At 44.7% G+C, this 20,073-nt stretch overlaps 1 protein-coding gene across 2 annotated transcripts in view; it reads left to right on the top strand.

The window, feature by feature from the left end:
* Window positions 1-20,073, top strand: part of RNF150 (ring finger protein 150) — a 345,956-nt gene that overhangs the window by 304,449 nt on the left and 21,434 nt on the right. The window contains exon 6 of one of the 2 annotated variants that reach the window (XM_029597504.1): window positions 1,968-2,150. In XM_029597504.1, coding sequence (XP_029453364.1) covers window positions 1,968-2,150 — 183 coding nt within the window. Of the gene's footprint in view, window positions 1-1,967; window positions 2,179-20,073 lie in introns of both variants that reach the window. The other variant, XM_029597457.1, reaches the window with a different exon arrangement.

The following is a 20,073-nucleotide window of genomic DNA, read 5'->3' as shown; positions in this document are numbered from 1 at the left end:
TAATTTGCCAGTGCTTATGTTCTTTCCTATTATCTTCATTTGCATCTGCCTTCCATTTTTTAAAAGATGCCTTTTTTTTTTTTAAAGCCTCTTTTACCTCACCATTAAACTATGCTGGCAGTTGTTTAGTCTTATGTTTAAGTTTTTATAATGTGTGAAAGAAATTTTTTCTGGCTGGGGTACTTGAGGGCAAGGTAGAAAACTCCTGTCATAATAGGTAGTAGGCATGTGCAGAGGCAAAATTTTGTGTTTTGGTTCATTCATTCATTCATTTTGTAGGTCACCTTCATTAGTTTCAAAGTTATGTTTCATTTGTTTACCATTAAAGCTATTCTGAGCTTCAAAAGTGGGGTTTTTGAATCAGTTGAAATGAAATTGGAAGATAACATTAGAAGGGAGAAGAGCACTCCAGGTCACCAAGACTGTGGCAAAGTGGCACAAAAAATGGCATGAATAGCCTAAAGTATCATAAAGGATAAACAGGGTACCAGCAGTGGAAGGAGTTCTCTCAGACACCATCTGAGGAGCAAAGCAGCAGCAAGGGTGCCAAGAACACCCCAAGGCTTCAAAAGAGGGCACAGACAACTCTGGCATGAGCCCTCAGAGGCAGCAAGAAAGGGGCAAAGTGGCACTAAGAGTGGCATGAACATCCTAAGGCACCATGAAGAGGGAACAAAACACCACGGGTGGAGGAAAAAACCCCAGGCACTGATAGAAGAATAAAGCAGCACAAAGAGTAGCATGAAAACCCCAAAGCACCATGAGAGATGCCAAGCAGCCACTCACAATGGCAAGAATGTCCCAAGCTGTAGAGTCTGGGGTATGGTAGCGCGGTGTAGCATAAGTGGTATAGCAGCAAGGTAGACTGGCAACAAAACCCCCGAGGTATGGAGCCTGGGGTGTGGCAGAAGGAACCCAAAGCTGGTATAACGGGGGCGTGGCAACGAGGCAGAGTATAGGGGATATAGCAGCACAGAAGAGTGACAGCAAGATCCCCAAGGTGTAGCATCAGTGGTATGGATGGCAGCCGAGTAGAGTGTCAGCAGGTCCCTCAAGGTGTAGCATCAGGAGCCGGGCAGGAAGTCAGAGTGGCAGCAGTGCTTCCAAGGTGTAGCATAAAAGGGTATAGAAGCAAGACTACCAAGTGTACTGTCAGAAGCATGGCAGCTTGACAGAAGGGGTAGGGCAAAAAGGCAGACCGACCTCAGGACCCCAGTTGTTCAGAGTGTGGTGTATGGCACCAAGACTAAGAGGTAAGGTAGCAAGAGCTCCAAGGTGTATCCTCAGGAGCCAGGCAGTTTTATCTTCATTGGTCCTCCATCCTGCCTCCTTTCCCTCTTCTCCTGCCTCGGCTCCGTCCTGGCTACTGCCTTCCTCAAGAATTTCTTGGTTGCTATTCGTATCAGTCTGACTGCAGCACTTTTCAATGGCCTATAGACTCGAATGGGAAACCCAAACAAATGAAACATTTTCATTTCATTCATGGGCACCCTCCCTTTCTTTTATGAGGGTCCATGAATGAAACAACAATGGTCTCATTCTTTACATTTCACCCATTCATGTCGAACAAATGCACGACCCTAATGGGTAGTTTTCTGAGGTCCAGTGATCACCAGACTTGGGTCTGATATTCAGCCTGCAGCTGAGCGGTTCAGACTAAAATACGCATTGGATTGAAATGAGATGGGGGTTTTTTGTTTTTTACTTTACTTTTCTGCTAGCACTGTGGTTTAAGAAAAGCAAATGTTTTTATTTCATTAAAGTGGAACTGTACATGATGTGCTGTATTGGTTCAAGACGGTCTTGGTGCAGTCTGATTTCCCCGACGCAAACGAATAGAAACTGCTAATCTTTGTACTCTCTGTTGACTCTAGATAAAGAAAATAGGTTTTCAGGAAAGTATATTATTGTTTAGTTTGAATTCAAACCGCTGATTTTTTTTTTTTTGTTTGTTTGTTTCCATTTAGCCGAATGCAGATTGCATAGATGATATCCCGCCGGATTTCGAGGCTTCCACGGGCGGCCCGCCGACCAATCCCATCACAGGAGCCAGTGACGTCACGGTGAACGAGAGCTCAGCGGCCATGGACCCCGCCTTCCGGGCAGTGGGCGTGTTGCACGTGGTCCAGGACGCAGAGCCCCTCCCCCAGGTGGGGGAGCTTAACTTTCCTACAAGCAGTAAGTTACTCCTGGGGTCCAGCTCGGGGGCACGGTCCGCACGACGCGGCACGGGGCAGTCAGCATGAGCCGGGCTCTTGAAACCTTGCTGTTCAGAAGAGTTGAATTTGAGGATTTGAAGCCGTGTTCTGTGCTGACTGCGAGCTTTGTTTTCCCCCCTTCAAATACTGATTGCCCTTCACAAGAAGCACTGCACTCTGGCGTGTTGCTACTTGCCTGAAACCACTGAAAGGAAAGACGAAGGGTCTCGTTAGCGAACATATAAAACGCCAGGTTGATGTTTTTACTGGCCTTTCTCCCCCACCCGGTTGCCAGCAGAGACCTGTGGGATTGCTGCAGCGCCTGACCCCTGACCCCTCTTTCCCCTTAAGGTGAGGCTGAGTTGGGAGCTGCCTTCTTTAATTCTAAGGACTGAAGAAACAGCAAGGAAGGCTGTCTAACAAAGCCGTGAGGGCAACAAAACAGAATTAGCAGCCAATGTTGGAAAATCTTTATTGCAAGGTGACACGAGTGTGTGAAGAGTGCCCAACTCTGGCCGAGTTTCGCCCTCTTACAGTGGGGCTACATCAGGGGCTCAACTCAATTCGTGTATTAGAAGAAAGAGTCCAAGTCTTAAAAAAGACTATATTGGGTATTTATTGGATTGGCTTGAAAAAAGCTTACTGGCAGCGATATCACTGTTTTTTCATGTGTTCATCAACACAAGGTAATGAAATTACCGATATGCTTTAAACTTGTGACAGCAAGCATGAACGGCAGCACAGCTTTACCTTGTTCACTCAAAACTCGGCCAGAGTTGGGCACTCTTCACACACTCGTGTCACCTTGCAATAAAGATTTTCCAATTTTCTGGACATTGGCTGCTAATTCTTTAATTCTAATGCAGAGCTGCCAAAGGGCCCGCAGTCGAGCCAAAGGAATAGTTTTAAGGTCCCGCGACTGCACCCCTCCCGCTGGTTAACCTCTGTCCTTGCAGAAAGCTTCCACATCAGTCTCCCCTTTCCTCTCCAGGGCCTGAACTTTCTTTGCTCGTCTCCTCACACCCTCCCCTAAACGATGGGATCTCATCTCCCCTAGGTCTGGGGCGTGTGTTGGAGGGGGGGCAGGAGTTGCTGCTTAACTCGGTGTGGCTTCACCGGGGCTGGAGCCGTAGCCCCCACCGTATGAAGGGACGTGAAGGCTGCGGACATCGGGGGGCCTACAGGTCATAGCAGGGCCCACCTCGTGCTGAGACCGCAGCTGCTGGAGTCCTGCCCCAGATACTCTCCCCCCCCCCCCCCCCCCTCCCCCCCCCCCCCCCCCCTCTTCTCGAGTCCTCCATGTTCTCTCTCCTCTCTTCCTTTCCCCTTTTTGCCCCCTCCTATCTCTCAACCACTCTTCTCTCCCTCCACTTCATCTTATCACTTGCCTCTCCTCACATTCTTTTCCTTTCTCTCTTCCTTCTACCTTTCTCTCTCTCTCCTACCCTCGCACCTTCCCGCACACCTGCTTTTTTTACTCTCTGCCTCTCTCCCTTCCCCTCTTTCTTATTCCTGCCGTCCCGTTAGTTATGAGGCGTGACGTGCTGGCAGGTCTTGCCTGATTCTCGTAGGATCTGCTAGCATCCTGCAGCTCGGAGCGAAATGCAGCCCCCGCGGCCGGAGCAGAACCCCCGGCGCCAGGTCAGGGCAGGGGGTGGGATGGAGAAAAGGGGTAGAGAGAGAGAGCTTGCGAGGATGCTCGCTGCCACACAGGATCTCCTTTATTTCCGTGCAGGCGAGGGGACACGAAGGGGACGATTCTGAGTAGCCCACGGGGTTGCAGGGTATATGTGCGCTCTTGCCCGCGTATACCTTACAGCTAACTTTGAACGGGGAAACCCCTTGGGTATTTTTTTCCCTTTGAAAATTGCTTACAAGGTACACACGCACGTGCATTTACACCTGCTCTTGGTGCGGGTGGCCAGTTGGTGGTAAAATGGTATTGCTTATATTGGAAAAAGCAAATGTACACGTGTCGTTTATTCCCCCCACTTACAGCCTCCCTCCAAGAACGCCTCTTTGTAACCAGGCTTAAAAGAACGAGTGCTGTAAAAGTCTACGCATGCTTTCAGCTTTGTAACAAACCGCGATTAACCCGAGTAAATTCACCCTGCAGAGTTATCTACTGGGCAGGACTGCTGATAGCACCAAAAGTGCAGATTCCTAAGATTGAATAGTAGAGCCGGAAAGAAGTGCCTCACCCGTTCGTGCCGCTTTTCTGCTTTCACCGTCTGAGACTTTCTAGCCGCTCTGAGTGCCGGGAAGATACTGCTGCTCATGGGCTTCGGGAAGCACGGAGATCCTTTTTCCAAACTAGAATACACAAGAAAATATCTCTAGGAGATTCAACGAAGCAGCAAACACCTGCCGTGTGGGGCGAGTTGCAGTCTGATTTATGGCAGCACATGAGCTGCATGACGGAGCCCACGTCGACGGCCTGTGCTCTCATGGAGATCATTGGGATTACACTGGGGTTATGAAACCACCTAGGATCCATTTTATTTTTACTATAATGACGAATTAGGAAGAAAAGACAAAAAAGGAGGAGGAGGAGTCCAAGTCAGCCTGAAAAGTCATGGCCTAGACCAGGTCAGAACAGACTACAAGGCCAATGCGAGGCCTCCCTCCCTCGCACCCCATCAATAACATGCGAGAACCTACACCTACGGCGATTATAAGGGAGGCGCATTACTGGAGTTGGCAGGAGGACCTGCCGGGTTTAACTTAATTGGTTCCTGTATTCCCCCTCCCCCCCGGAGGAAGTGAGGTGATCCAGCTGTGACAAAGGCAGTGTCTCTAGCTGTGACCATGGCAGCCGTCGGTCGGAGGATGAGCAGCAGCCCATGATTCCTGCAACGTTAGTGTCTCGCAGGGGCCGGTCCTTGAGGGTTCCTGAATAGTCGTGTTTTCAGGATATCCCTAATGAATATGCAGGAGAGAGAGAGCGCGAGATCTGATTGCAGACTGTCTCAATTGTATGCAAATGTATTTAATGTATATCCGTCAGGGTTGTCGTGAATACTTGACTGGTTAGGGGCCCTCGAGAACAGTGTTTCCCAACCTTCTCCGGGAGGCAGGCCTAGCCTGTCAGGTTTTCAGGATTACAATGAATAAAGATGAGATAGATTTGCATACAGTGGGTCTCTAATTTATGCAGATCTCTCGGGCACATTCATTATGGATATTCTGAAAACAAGAGCCTGCAGGAGAGGTTTGGGAAGCACTGCTAGAAAACCACTGACAGAGTGGCACATTAGGGTTTATTAAAAGGGAACCACATCTGTTTGTTCTCCAGTGGTGTAGCTGAAAGACCTCCTGTGCTCATTTCTCGCAGGAAAGGCAGGAGCCCTTTATCAAAGGGGTAGGAAGAATGAGTGGCACGTCTGTCTCCAGATGTGACACGCTTGTTCTTTTTCTTTCTGTATGCCGTGGTTGCCTACATTTCTTACAAAATGAGGATCCCTCTACAGAGCTGAACAAGGAGAAGGTGAGAGGAGCCTAGGGGCAAGGTTTCCCAATGCCTCTTTATTTATTTATTTTCGTTTGTGCTCTGCTTTTGTTGGCGATGGACGTTGCCTGTGAGTTACCCCTGGTTCCTACCTGCCACGAGTGGCCCACATGAAGACAGAGCCCCCATGCAAGTACGAGCGTGGTATTTTGCCCCTTTACCAGGGTTGGAGTCCTTGTGGGGCGCGGATGAGTCTGCTTTTCCCCATTGCCCCACCCCTGCCATTCTGCATTCCTCCCTTGCACAGTTTTGTGAGCAATCAGGCCATGAAAACATTGCAGGGGTTCGTCACTGAGTAAACAAAAGAGTTTCTTTGGGAACTGAGTTTCAGCATTACATCCTTGTGGGCAGGAGAGTCGTTAATTAAGGAGCAAGCAGAGCATAGCTATGGACAGAGTGGGAGGATTTGCTTTTGGATACATCTTGACTGCAGTTCATCGTGCTTTGTACCTTCATAAGTCATTTATTTTTTTTTTTATGTAAGGTACATAAGTGGTTTTCTGTATGTTTTGCTGCTGCTTTTTTCCTCATTGTGTTCTATGGATCTGTGCTTCCTAGCAATTCATGTTCAGTATTCCTTTTCAGATAATGCAACGTACTCTGCTGACAACATCTGGAAGGGGTGGAGAAGTGCACAGAGCATGCTCATGAGTGAGCACAAAGTATGAGCAAGAAACCAAAAACTGTTCCCTCACGCTTTCGTCTCCAGTCATCTACAAATATGCTAGGACCGGAGATTTTCGTTTTTGGTTTTCAATTTATAGTTGCTCAGGAATTTCTCAGTATTCATTGTAACAAACCTGGGAGAAAAATCAGTGGAAAAAAGTTGGACTCTCTCTAACACCCATTTGCTCACACTTAGATTCCATCTTTTTCTCAAACCTGGGATTGCCCTGCGATTATTTTGGAATCCAAAAAAAATCCTAAATTGCTCAGGTACATAAAAAACATAGTTCACTTTCAAAAAAAGAATTAAGCATTTACAAGGATAATGCAAATAAAAATAAGACGACAAAGCTTGAGCTTCTCTCATCTTGAGGAATAATTTTCTTCTTTCTTGTGTGCTTTTAGTCACATCAGAGAAAATCCAGATCTGCCGACCATACTGCAGCAATTGATCTTTTTTTGAAATATAATCTCATAATGGAACATAAGTCTTGTTCAAAAACAAATTTCACAAGTAATGTGATCCTCTCCTGTGTTTCCACAACAGATTGCTCCAAAACAGCAGAGATATTTAAGCTATCAGTAGAAATCTGAACTACTTCCACTTCCCTCTCTGGGACTCTCTCCAGTCCTCTTATACTGGAGATAGCAGATTTTGTTAACTGGATGCATCGCTTCAGGAGAGAGCTCTAATATCTCTGTAAGATATTTTTTTAAATCAGTATTTTGGAGAAAAGCCCCGTATTCTTGGAAAGTTCAATAAACGAAGATTCAGTGACCTAATAACCTTTTCAAACTGTTCCACTTTTTGATGAAGAAAAAGCTTATCCTGTATTATCTGAGAATGAATTGCTTTGAGGTCCTCAATTTCTTTTTCCAAGGTTTCCATTCAAGTGGTTAATTCCCGCAGTGAAGGACTCTGGAATTCGATAACCCCATCATTAAGGGATTTCTGCACAAATAGATGTAACTTTAACAAGTCCTCCCGTACGGAATCTGGTGTGACCATCTGTGGCTTGACCGGCAGCAAGGAGGGAGTGAATTTGCTAGTATCACATTATCACGTCTACTCAACACTGCATGGGTAACTTCCAGTACCCATCTTTCCTCCTTCAAAATCCCACTCGCCACTAATTCCCCTCCCGCTCATCTTTGAGCAGTCATATTGACACAAGAAGACAGAGAAGGTGAGCTGATCCCTCTCTTTCATCCGCGTAGGCGCTCGATTTCTCTTTCTGCATAGCAAGTGATTCACTGCAGCCGTCTGAACGCAGGTAGTCTGCTCTCGGGTGGGGGGTCAAGGAGATGTCCGCCCCAGAAGCACCATTCGCTTCCAAACGCTGCATTTCGTCGGGGCTTGCCTCACGTCCCTCTATACCAGTCTTTCTGAAGATGGCAAAATCCATGATTCTTTGCTGAAGTACAAAGACTGGGTGGTCACTGAGAGGTAAGGCCAAACGTTCCCAAAGCATTTGGAGGGCATAGACAAGGCAAATGAACTCTGAGCAGAACATGGAGACGCTGCTGTTGCCACATCTTTACTCCTCCCCCTCTCTCTGTCATACTCTTGACAATAATTAAATATTTCAAATCAATAAAAATATAATATAAAATACAATAATAGCACCAATACAATCCTTATCCAACCACGCCCCCTCCGCAATAAAAGGGCAAGAACAAGAATCCCACTGTCTTGCCCACCAAATAACAAAGTCCGCTTTGTGCCAACGAGAGACCAGGTAGAATAATAATACCAGTCACTCCCGAGGTGGCTCCTAAAGGGGTGACTCCCTTTGATTTACCTCTCCTGTGGAATTGGGCAGCACTTCACCCCTCCTTGCAGCTGGCCTGAGGTTCTGGGTGCAGCTGCTCAGTTGGGCTGGCTCAGCAGCCTGTTCTGGAGCTCTAGGTGCAAGGGGGCCAACGCAATACCGCGTGTGGCCGCTGCCCACGGCTTGACACGCATCCATAACCCCTGATCCAATACAGGGATTGGTGCATCCGAATCACCACGTAGCTAATAGCGCTCATCGCATGCAAATTCACGTAGATGAGGCTTCTAGCTAATCCCCGCAATCCAATACATTTTCCGCACGGCCAATGCGCCCTTGCAACGCGGCAAATTTTACGCCGGCCCGGGGCTGGCAGAAAGGTATGCCACACTCAAGGGCGCATTGAAAAAAAAAAAAAGAAAAATACTGCTTTTTATGTTTCCTCCTGTATTGTTGCAGTACTGAGGAGGAGGAAGCAAATAGAGCAGTATTTCGTTAAAAATAAATAAATAATTCGGGGCGCCCAATGCCCACACAAGATGCACGGTCCAGGCCGTGTATTTTGTGCGTGCCTATGCAGGTAGCGGAAGAAGGCAGACTCTCGTAGATTGTGCATCCGTTTTCCTAACCCACTTGACCGCCACCTCTCCTGTGCGCCCAGTGCCGAGGAGGCACTAGCGATGCACATTTTTCCCTAGCGTTTCCTTTTTAGCGCGACCCCTCATTTAAACATTGAATCGTGCATTCAGGAGAGGTGGCTGGGCGCCCGTCAGGAAAACGGGCGCTCAGCACAGCACCCATTTTGTGCGCACAATTACTTCATTGGCTGCCAAGTGATTAATTAGCAAGCATCTACCTCTGCTGCAGCTTACAATAGTAATAGTTGATTTGCTGAACTCTTGGAAGGAAAGGGACTGTTGAGTAAGTGGGAAAGTACCAGAAAGCAGGCAGATATGGGAGCAAAACTGTATAAAAATCCCAAAGAAGTTAATCCATGTCAGAGCTCTCGAGAGGTGACGGGCCAGTCACAGCTCCTAGTAATTGCATGCTTACAGCTCCTATAATGGATAGGAAGTGCAGCTGCAGTAATAGATTCTTCCTAGGACTATAAATAAAGGTACATCTTCACAGTGCAGTCCGCACGGTCTTGTATTTGTAAGTGGTTCAATTAACACAGACTTTTGAACAGAATTCTATGCCATAAGGGAGAAGCTCTGAACAGACGTTCTATAGGCTTCCGTGTATTACACTATATTACAGTGTCCACATTACCAAAGCAGTCAAATAAATTAATCATTTTGCATCTATGGCCATCGTTTTTACATGAGCAAGTGCACACATTACAGTTCAGCTAGCCATCCATACCTAGTCACCAAGCATGGGAAAGAGCAAAAAACTGCATATTCTTTGCCCATAATAAACAGGATTCTCCTTAGCTGGACCTCTGGCATGGGATATTACAGACTCTCAAGTATCTAGGTGCCTTTGATCATTTGGATACATAGTATCTTAGTAGAAGATGGCAGACAAAGACCAGTTGGCCCATCCAGCCTACCCATTTATTTTTGTTGTAACTGCAAAAGATAACTTCCAGCTGTAGAGATTTGAGCAGTTGTAAGGTATTGCTTTTTATACAAGTCAGTTTTTGTTTTCTTCCTCTTTGGTTCTCTACTATCCTGACCAGATGAACATACAAGTTCTCAATCTTAATCTGTTACACAGCCTATCTTCTCCTGCTTCACCAAATTTTGTAATTATATAAATGGCTGTCAAAATGAGTGAGGCTATTGCCCCAGTATCCATTCTCTTCAGTCCTCGTGACCTTGTTGGTCGGTACCCATCCATCGCCAACCTGGTTAACTTCTGGGAAGTTGTAGCCCACATGCTCTGACCTAGCTACCCCATGGCCTGCAGTGGCTCTAGATTGGGCTTCCTTAACCCACCCTTTGTTTTCTTCTCCTTGCCTCTGATTTTTAGAGGGTAAATAGGTTGCATTCAATACTTCAACCTCCGAACCCTTTTCTACTACTGCCCTCTGTATTTGTCCTACTTGAATTCCGTTACAGTATTGGTTTCTAATATCTCTGTTGGTAGGTTATTCGAGGAACCTATCATCATCCTGAGTAAAATAATATTTTTTCATGTTTTCTCTGAGCCTTTCTCCTCAAAATTGATATCCTGACCCTTTATTCTCGAATTTTCTTTTCCTTAGAAAATGTCTCCTTTTGATTTATTGAAGCTTGTCAACTGAATGTTTATATCATATCCACTCTCTCCTCCTTGCTCTTGTGAGTAAATTTTGAGTGTCAAACTTTTCTTTGTTGGATTTATGTTGCAGATATTGTACCATTGTTATAGCTGTCTCTGTACTGCTTTCATCTTCTTGATGTTCTTATGAAGGTAGAGCTTCTAGACCTATATATAGGCAATATTATCTTCCTTTTCCTGCTCATAATACCTCTGCTTTTGCAACCAAGCATACTGTTAACTTTCCCTGTTGCTTTATTACATTGACTTGCTAAATTACCTTCAGGTCATCTAAAGAATAATCTTTTTCTTGATAATCAACTGGAAGGGTGCCTGCTATGCCTTATTGGATAAGGATCAGGATGATTTATTACTCTTCAGATTGTCAAACTAAAGAGTAAAAGAAATCACCGGCACCAGATGGCATCCACCCCAGAGTTCTAAGGGACCTAAAATATGAAATCCCGCCAGAGTTTTCTCTTTCTTCACATTTTTTCTTGTTTTTTGCCTAACAAGGTGGAAAGGAAAGATATGGGGAGTTCCCTTCCCCCCCCCCCCCCCCAGCTCTCTTGGAAGATAGTGCAAGAAAGCTAACAGCGGCAGCAGAAGAGCCCAGTGGAGAGTCAATGGCTGTGAGTGACCAGATCAGCTCATAGGTCACATTTCGATACATTATTGAGCCAGGCACTTTGATGGTTCCTGTTCCTTCGGGCAGCAAAGAGAATTGCAGTGTGTTTTCATCGCTCCTGATGACACCTGGAGAAGCATAGGCTAGAGCAGCATATGAAGGAGAACCCCCCGTTTACTCTTGCAGGAGTTCACCATGGTGACGGCAGGAAAAGGCAGCAAGAGCCGGAGAGTTTGGCAACCCAAGTTGATCAGGGAAATGCGGATGGGGGTGGTTCCCCAGACAGGGAGAGTCATCTCGATGGCATTGGCTGAACCCACTTCAAATCCCCCTTTGAATACGCCACCTGTTATTACATTGGATTCCCTGTGGGAGGGTTTGGTGCCTTTAGAACAGGATGGAATGATCTAAGGCAATATGTTTGTAAGACTGAAAAGCTTGAAAATTATGCTAAATACTTTAACGTTTGTGCTATTAATTTTCTTAAAATTGTTACTAATACTCCTATGGGTATATTTAGGGAATATCTTCTGGAGATATTACATGCCCCATTTGAGACCTTTCCGCCTATAAGTAAGGCTTTTTTTCCTTGCCAGTGGATAGAAAGGGCAGAGTATTTATTCAAAACGTTTTGTATGAAGAAGGACATCTTACTGTTGACAGTTTGGATATCACTGGTATAATAGAGGAACCCAGTGATGCTGAAGTAACTATTAGAAGGACGCTTGTAACTTTTGTTTTTCCCCAGGATTGAGATGCTATTATGAAACTTTTTTCGGAATAGATCAGCTTTATTTCATGGCCAAAAAGTTTGGTTATTTCCAGATGTTTCTAAAACTACCCAAGATCGTAGGAGGAAAGTTTTGGCAATGTTCCAAGAAGCCTTGGCGGGAAGTGCAATGTTTGTTGTACATTTTCCATGTAAATGTATTCTACTGTTGAATAATATTACATTTATTTTTTGAGCCTTCACTACTTTTTCTTTTTAGATTCTAAGAAACTACAGAAGACCATAATTTGGTAATATCTGGTATATTGTTATTCCAACCGACAATTAGATATAATGCTGCTGTTCATCTAAAGTTAGTTTTCTTTGTGTGTTAATTTATTTAATGCTATGCTCAGAACCTAATTGGATCTCTCCTTTCTTGTAGTCTTGTAAATGTAATAGAATATTTATCCTTTTGCTTTTTTCATCATTGAGATAAATTGGATTCCTGGAGCAAGTTGATATTTGTGTTAAAACTGAAGTGCAATAAAATATTTAAAATAAAATATTGCAGCCATGATTTCTGAAGACTGGAAGGTGGCCATTGTGATGCCAATTTTTAAAAAGGTCTCCTGGGGAGATGCATGAAACTATAGATCAGTGAATCTGACATCGGTGCCGGGCAAAATGGTAGAAGCCATTCTTAAAAACAAACTAGACCTGGCTTAATGGGGAAGAGTCAACATGGTTTTAGCAAGGGGAAGTCTTGTTTTAACCAATCTTTTAGAAGTTTTGGAAGGTGTAAATAAACATGCAGGTGTATTTGGACTTTCAGAAGGCATTTGACATAGTCCTCCCATGAGAGATTGATGGGATAGGATGCTGTTTTCTGTTTGGATTGGTAACAGGTTAAAAAGCTGACAATAGAGGGTAGTCAGTGATTGGTTTTCCAAATGGAGAAAAGTCATTAGTGGAGTAGCACATAGATCAGTACTGGGACCTGTGCTGTTTAACATATTCATAACTGATCTGGAAAAGCGAACAAGTGAGGTAATCAAATCTGCAGATGACTCAAAATTATTCAAAGCTGTTAAAATGACAGATTGCAAGGAACTGCAGAAGAACCTTGTGAGACCAAGAGACTGGGCCTCGGAGTCACAGAGGAAATTTAATGTAGAAAAGTACAAAGTCATGCAGTTAGGGAAAAATAATCCCAACCTCAGGTCCATGATGCTGTGTTCTATATTGAGAGCCACTACCCAGGAAAAGGACCTTGGAGTCTTTGTGGACAATACATTGAAATCCTCGGCTCGGTGCACGGTGGTGATCAAGAAAGCAAATAGAATGTTGGGAATGGAGAATAAAATGGAAAAATATCGTATTGCCGCTGCATCATGCCATGGTGCGACCAGAACTGTGCACAGTACTCAAGGAACGATTGCCCCATCTCAAGAAAGACATAGCATAACTAGAAACGATGCAGAAGAAGATGACAAAGATGATAAAAGGGATGGAACATCTCTTCTCTGATTAGAGGCTACTCAGGCAAGGGCTCTTTAGCTTGGAAAAGAGATGGCTGCGAGGGGACATGAGTGGTTTGGAACAGGTAAATAAGATGGTTATTTTACCCTTTTTCATAATACTAAAACGAGACACAGCAACCAGCAGATTCAAAACAAATCTGTTGCTAGAGAATGTGATCAAGGCGAATAATATAACAGTGAATAAATTAATATTAAGTGGGCACTTAATATTAATTTATTCACTTCATTGTCTGCTGATTGGTCCCTCCACTGTCCGTGAAAGTACCAATCCCTTTTCAGAAGGCTGTCCTTTCAGAGATATGTAACGATGGCGGGACCAATCAGCTGCTAGGGAGGGAACAGCTCTGCCGGTTCAGCTTGGGCTCCCAGGTGGGGGATTTGGAAGATGCTGGACAGTTTATGGGTAGGAAGAGGTTCGTAAAGGTGGGAGGAAGTCTACTCCAGACCCGTTAATTTTTTTTTTAAGGTGAGAGGGAGGGATGCCTGGGTTGGGGAAAATATTTTTAAGGTGGGGGGGGGGGGGGGGGTCGGTGCACTAAGGAAGGGAGGGAGGAAGGACTCGGCCAGCTGATCTGACTCGGCCCTGATGTGCCCTCCTCTTCACTGCAGGTTATAATTCCTTTCTCTGACCAGGAGTTAAATTTCCCATGGTAAAAGGATGCACGCTAGGCAGTCTCCCCATTAGTGCGTCTCCTGACATTGCATAGCTTGGTACCAGTTTCCAAACTCATTTCATTAGAAACTTAAAATAGGTCTGGATTGTTAAAAAAAAAAAAAAAAAAAAGTCCAGAAGCCCCAGCGTGTTTCATAGATTTAGCCATTCCCATGCAATTTACTGGAAATTCTCATGCACTTGTTTCCCAGTTTCACACGCAGTGTCCTCAAAACCTTCTCAAGCATTTTTTTACTTGGACCGTTGCCATGAGCATGATGTGCAGGAAAAAATTTCAGAATCGCATCCCAAAAGATTGTTCGCAGACCTGATCTGTAGGGTAACCAGCTATGGCAGTATTTCCTTGCTAATCACTGTTTGGATTAGGACTTGAATTCACGCCTTTCCATATTCGAGCTCAAGACGAATGCATTCGGGGACCGGTAGAAATCTAGCACCAGTCCCACTCTTTGTGTGATATCTGCAGATTAAGCCTTATTTTCCCTAACAATGGCTCATTCCATTATGATGTGTTTATACATGTATCTGTCTCATCTTGGACAAGGCCAGGAGACGTGGGGAATCTCAGCAACGTGCTGTTGGTATGGTAGGAGAGAGGCGTTTATGGCAGGCTATTACAGAACCCCTTGGTTGCTCTGGTGACCGTCAACGTATGGGGGTAAAAAAGGCAGGATGATCAAATTCTAATCAGTATGACTGATTTCCCCAATCTAAAATGGTTTAGCTGAAAAAGATGGTCTCCCAGAACCCATTAGCCATACAACTGAGCTGTACCAGGAATGATGACAGGGTCAGCCAACAGGAAGCAGCAGCACGTGCTATCTCTGGGCTGACAGGGGAGCCTGATCTGCAGCACGTGTCTGCTAATTAATTACGTGAAGGGCAGGGCAAGGAGCATTTAAAAAAAAAACAAAAAAAAACGCTTCAGAGGCGAGCTTGTTCCCTGTCAGGAAAAGTGGCAGAGAGTAAGCTTCCCATGGGGGAGGGGTTGAGAGGGAGTCCTGGAGGGCCGAGGGGACCTGCAGTGGGAGCTCCATAGGGCGAGATTGAGGGCTGCAGTGCGGAAATTGCCAGGAGAAACGGTACAGAGTGCTGCTGCTGAGCAGCCGATAAGCAGCTGTGGCTGGCTGAACTGTATGGCCTAGTCCTAGATTGTAAACTAAGAAAGCCTCAACCAAGTCCTGTTAAGTAAGAAAACCCTGCTGAGAGAAGTTTGTAGGCTTGGCAGGTGAAGACCAGCCTCCTGATTGTGGGAGCTAGGCTTTTTGGCTTCCGTTTGTTTTGTAGAAAACCTCTGTGTGTTGAAAGGGCCATTTCCCTCTTTCAAAATAGGGGCAGAGTAGTCCTTTATGGTGTATGTGTTTTGATATAAGTTAAGAGTGTGCAGTCCCCCCACGAGACAGACAGGACAACGATGCAAAGCAGACAAGGTGACTTTGCCACGCAGTTCGAGGACATGCTAGGATAAAAGTTCAGTTCTCCTGGTTCAGCCAAAGCTTTTGTCTTCCCTGTTTGGTCAGCTGCGGATGGGGGTCCACAGCTAGGAGTCCTTCTGGGAAAGAGACGCTGCATTTTTCCGGGCAGTGCTTGCCCAGGGCTGGTCATTTCACTCACTGGTCTCTGTCGATTACAAGTCAGCTACTAAATGATTCATTCTACCTGTGCTGAACAATTGACCCAGAAAGTTTTGATTGTATAGTTGAAAATGAACAGAATTGTCAAATTCCTGAATGGGGGAAAAAAAAGATGCAGTGCTTATGCGTGTGGATAAAATATCTATGGCTAAAAACAATGCACAGCACAGCCGGGAAAGTTTGTTTCTGTTTATGTGACCACATTGCCTTGCCTTCTTTTCAGTTGTTAAAGGTGATAGATTTTCTACTGGGCTTGCGGGTTGCCAGCTCGCAAAAAATTTCAAGCGAAAATAGCAAAGGTTCCACTAATTAGCATTCTCAAAGGGCAGAGAAAAATGTAGATCGGCAAGAGAAAACGAATGGGGGAGGCAGGATTCCACTCCTTTCCTTGTATTTCTAAGTCAACTCATCTAAAAGAGGGCGATTTTGGTGGCAAAATGAAAAGGCACTCACAGACCTTGAGGTGCATCTGACAAAGTGGACACTAGTCCTCGAAAACTCACGCTGCAATAAATCAGTTGGGTCTACAGGGTGCCGCCAACCTCCTTGTTTCAGATGTTAAAGTAATGCCAGGTCCTTGGTCTGAGCATTATTTAGTTAATTTTCTTTTAACCGGGTTTCCTTTTTTTTTTATTTTATATGATGGTGCTGTAGCTAAACATAGTCACTTTCTTGATAAAAATAGACCTACTTCCATTTGCAAGTAGCCTAGAAGATTTTATTCTTGATTAAGGAGCTGCAGCTGATGAGCTTGTTAAGTAATGGAGGGTTAGATTGATCCTGTGTGGTTTGTATGCTCATCCAAGGTGGCTTGCATGGTCTACAGCTGAAATGCAGTACAAGGAGTGTGCTGCTTGGTGTCTTGAAAGATGTTCGTGAGAGGCGAGATTGGAAGCAGGCAAATTGAAGTGTTTAGATCACATGAAGGTCTACGAGGTGGCAATGGAACCTGCTAAGCAAAGATTTTTTTTCAGCTACTAGTAAGCAAGCTCCGAATGACTCTAGAGCAGTGGTTCCCAAACCTGTCCTGGGGGGACACACCCCCAGCCAGTCAGGTTTCCGGGGTATCCCCAATGAATATGCATGAAATACAAATTTGCATGCAATGGAGGCAGTGCATACACATTTATCTCATGCATACCTGACTGGCTGGGGGTCTCCCAGGACAGGTTAAGTTAAGGGACTGTGTCCACCGTCTCATGATTTGCCTAGATCTGATTCTGCTCTTATTTGCAATCAGTTTTCAAAATTGCTTTAATTTGGCAAGAGTGGATATGTTCTGTTGGGACAAATGTTTGAAGCGGCACCAGTTCTTTGAATGGCTTTGCTTCATCGTTGTCTTTTAAATTAATTGTAAAGAAGCAGGGCCGGATTTATGTTGCCAGCACCCATAAATATGGGGGAGTACCCCCTTCCCTCCCTCCCTCCCCCTCTACTGAGATCCTGATGGGAGGGCCCAGCCACTTACCTAAAACGGAGCTGTCTCAATTCTGCACGATGGCGGCAGCAGCAGCAACCTAAAAGCAATTCAGTTTGGGGCCTGTACCCTGTGGCTGCAGGCTCAAGGCCCTGCCGCCTTCTTCCACATGGGCTTCCTGTTACTATGGAAACCCGTGTGAGAGGCAGGGCCTTGAGCAAGCGGCTGCAGGCCCAGTGGTGAATTTTTCAGGTTGCTGCTGCCACCTCTGTGCAATTTAGGGTAGCTCCGCTTTAAGGGAGCATGTGGGAGGTAAGCCTGGATCAAGACACAGCGGCAACGCTTCAGTGCCTATCAAAATATGGTGCCGGAGGCAGTTGTCTGTGCTTGAATCCAGACCTGCAAGGATGTGGAGATGTTTTATTTAAAAAAAAATCTTCTTGTATCTTGGTTCGTTGTCTCTCTCAATTATTAAAGGGATGTTCAAACAGATGAAGGTGTAATTAAAAGCTTCCCATAAAGAGGGGACAATACTTCTGGCATTAAAAAATGTACTTTCCATCTCTTAAAAAAAAAAATACCTCTGTGGATCCAAATAAACTCTGCTGTTTTCAAGTAAACTGAAAGGGCAATTCAACAGCAATTGCTATATCTGGCTTTAGACCTAGATTAAGTAGCGAGATGGCACTGGTTGCCCTTGTGGAAGACCTTAGTCAAGATTTAGATAAAGGGATTTCATCTTCACTAATCTTATTAGATCTGACAGCAGCCTTCAGGACTGTTGATTGCAAGGATTTTAATAAAAATGCTATCTGATGTGGGTTTGAAAGGAGAAGCTGCTCACTGGTTTTGCTTTTTCTTTAGAGAATAGATAACAAAGTGCTTAAGAAAGATCAAATTTTAGCCCCAGAAATTTTGGAGTGCAAGTTCCCTCACAGATTTCTCTTTTCTCCTATATTATTTAATATATGTCTAGGCCAGCTGACATATTACATTCTTTAGGTCAGTATTCAAAGTGTTTTTCACACATATTGGACACATGGGGATAGATATTCTTGAAGGAGCTGGGTCTAAAAACAGGTCATTTTCCTGGCTTGAATTCAACTGCTGAAACCTTATTTTGCATTGCTTTTTTGCTTCTTGCTGCTTAGATTTAGAAAAAAAGATTAGAAAGGAAGGGGCAATAGCCGGGCCAGTACCATATTGGAAAATGGCGTTAACTGGCTTGGGGCTAGGCTCTGGGCCGCCAGTATACCACCATAGGTTATTCTAGAGGTAAGTGGGGGGGGGGGGGGGGGGGTCAGGGGTCACCTGTAGACTATCAGGGATTTTTTTTGTAAACTAGGCAGGGACTGAAGGGGGGACCCTATACACCAGGGACTAGATTTATGGGGGGGACATTGGATGCTTGGGGGTGGGGGCAATGTTTATGCTAAAGGTAGGGGTTTGTGAAGGGAAGCAGGGCATTGAGTGACACTTAACTGTAATTATTTTATTTTTTTAACTTTTATGCCATTTCAGGTGGTGGGGAGGGTTGGACAGGGCTCTCGCTTGACCCCCTGGGGAGTTTGGGGTTTTGCATGAGGGGGGTTTTCACGGCCACGTAGCTCTTTAAAACAATGGAAGCCCTGTACAAATTGGGCCGCCATTGTGTGTGTGTTTTACTTTTCCGTAGTGCTATTTCTTATCATGGGTTTTCTCCCACGCTAAGAATATGGCCATGAAAACGCTGCAATATTTTCCCTGGAAGAGACTAAATATCACAGGAATGCTCTCCCCCGCCACTGCGATATTTCACCCCTTGTGCGATAAAATATCACAACTTGCTAAATCTCCCCCTTAGTGCATAAGTTGTATTTTGCCATCCATCGTCAGCATTAGCATCTCTCTTACTTTAGATGTAGCACCTCCCTTCTCCCATCCCCTGAAAAAATAGCAGATTATCATGATAATTCTCCAGGAATGCACAGAAGCTTCCCAAGATGTGTGGGGAGGCCCTGGTACTGGACAAGAACCATTAAATACCTTGTTCAGTTTGTTTATGACTTGATTAACTTCTCTTCCTTTAACACATCAGAGCAATGTACATTTCAACTAAACTCTTTCCCCAACCCTGCTGATTCCCACAAGAATAGATTAACAAATAAAACAACTATCCCTACCGTATCCACCAATCCCTACACCCAACCCTCTGGTACAATAATAATAAAACAGACATCCCCACATCACAAGACAATAGTATTGTAATAACATTGACGCAATAACGGTGAGATCAGTGCCTCTAGAATATTACATTTCTGATCAATTATCCATCAGTTCATTCCTAGTCTCCAAAGGAACAAAGGTTAGGCTCAAAATAGCTAAATGCCATCCATCTACTGGTGGTGCTGGAATGGCAAGTAGTAGCTATTGTGATGATCTTAACTGTCTACTAGGCTCTGGTAAGCCTTGGAAGAAGCAGTTAAATATTAGGGATAGGATGTTAAATTTAAGAAATGCCATACTGGGTCAGACCAAGGGTCCAACAAACCGAGTATCCTGTGTCCAACAGTGGCCAATCAAGTCACAAGTACCTGGCAAGCATCCAAACATTAAATGAATAGATCCCAAACTACTAATCCTATTTGATCAATAGCAGTTTATGGACTTCTGCTCCAGGGAATTATCCAAACCTTTTTTAAACCCAGTTACACTAACTGCCATGACCACATCCTCTGGCAATGAATTCCAGAGTTGAATTATGTGTTGAGTGAAAAAGAATTTTTTCTGATTATGGCTGCCTATGAGGAAAGGCTAAAGAGATTGGATCTGTTGGAGAAGAGACGGTTGAGAGGGATATAATAGAGGTCTATAAAATCATGAGTAGAATAGAACAGGTAAATATAAATCGGTTATTTACTCTTTCAAAAAAATACAAAGACTAGGAGGCACTCCATGAAGTTAGTACGTATCAAAGGAAAATTCTTTTTAACTTGATGCACAATTAACCTGTGAAATTCATTACCAGAGGATGTGGTTAGGGCAACCTACCTGGATTTAAAAACTGCTTGGAGGAGGTCATTAAACTGTTATTAACC

Source organism: Rhinatrema bivittatum, chromosome 1, assembly GCF_901001135.1.
Source record: "Rhinatrema bivittatum chromosome 1, aRhiBiv1.1, whole genome shotgun sequence".
NCBI lineage: Eukaryota > Metazoa > Chordata > Amphibia > Gymnophiona > Rhinatrematidae > Rhinatrema > Rhinatrema bivittatum.
The sequence above is the reverse complement of the archived record's forward strand: the minus strand, read 5'-3'. Positions and strand labels throughout refer to the sequence as shown.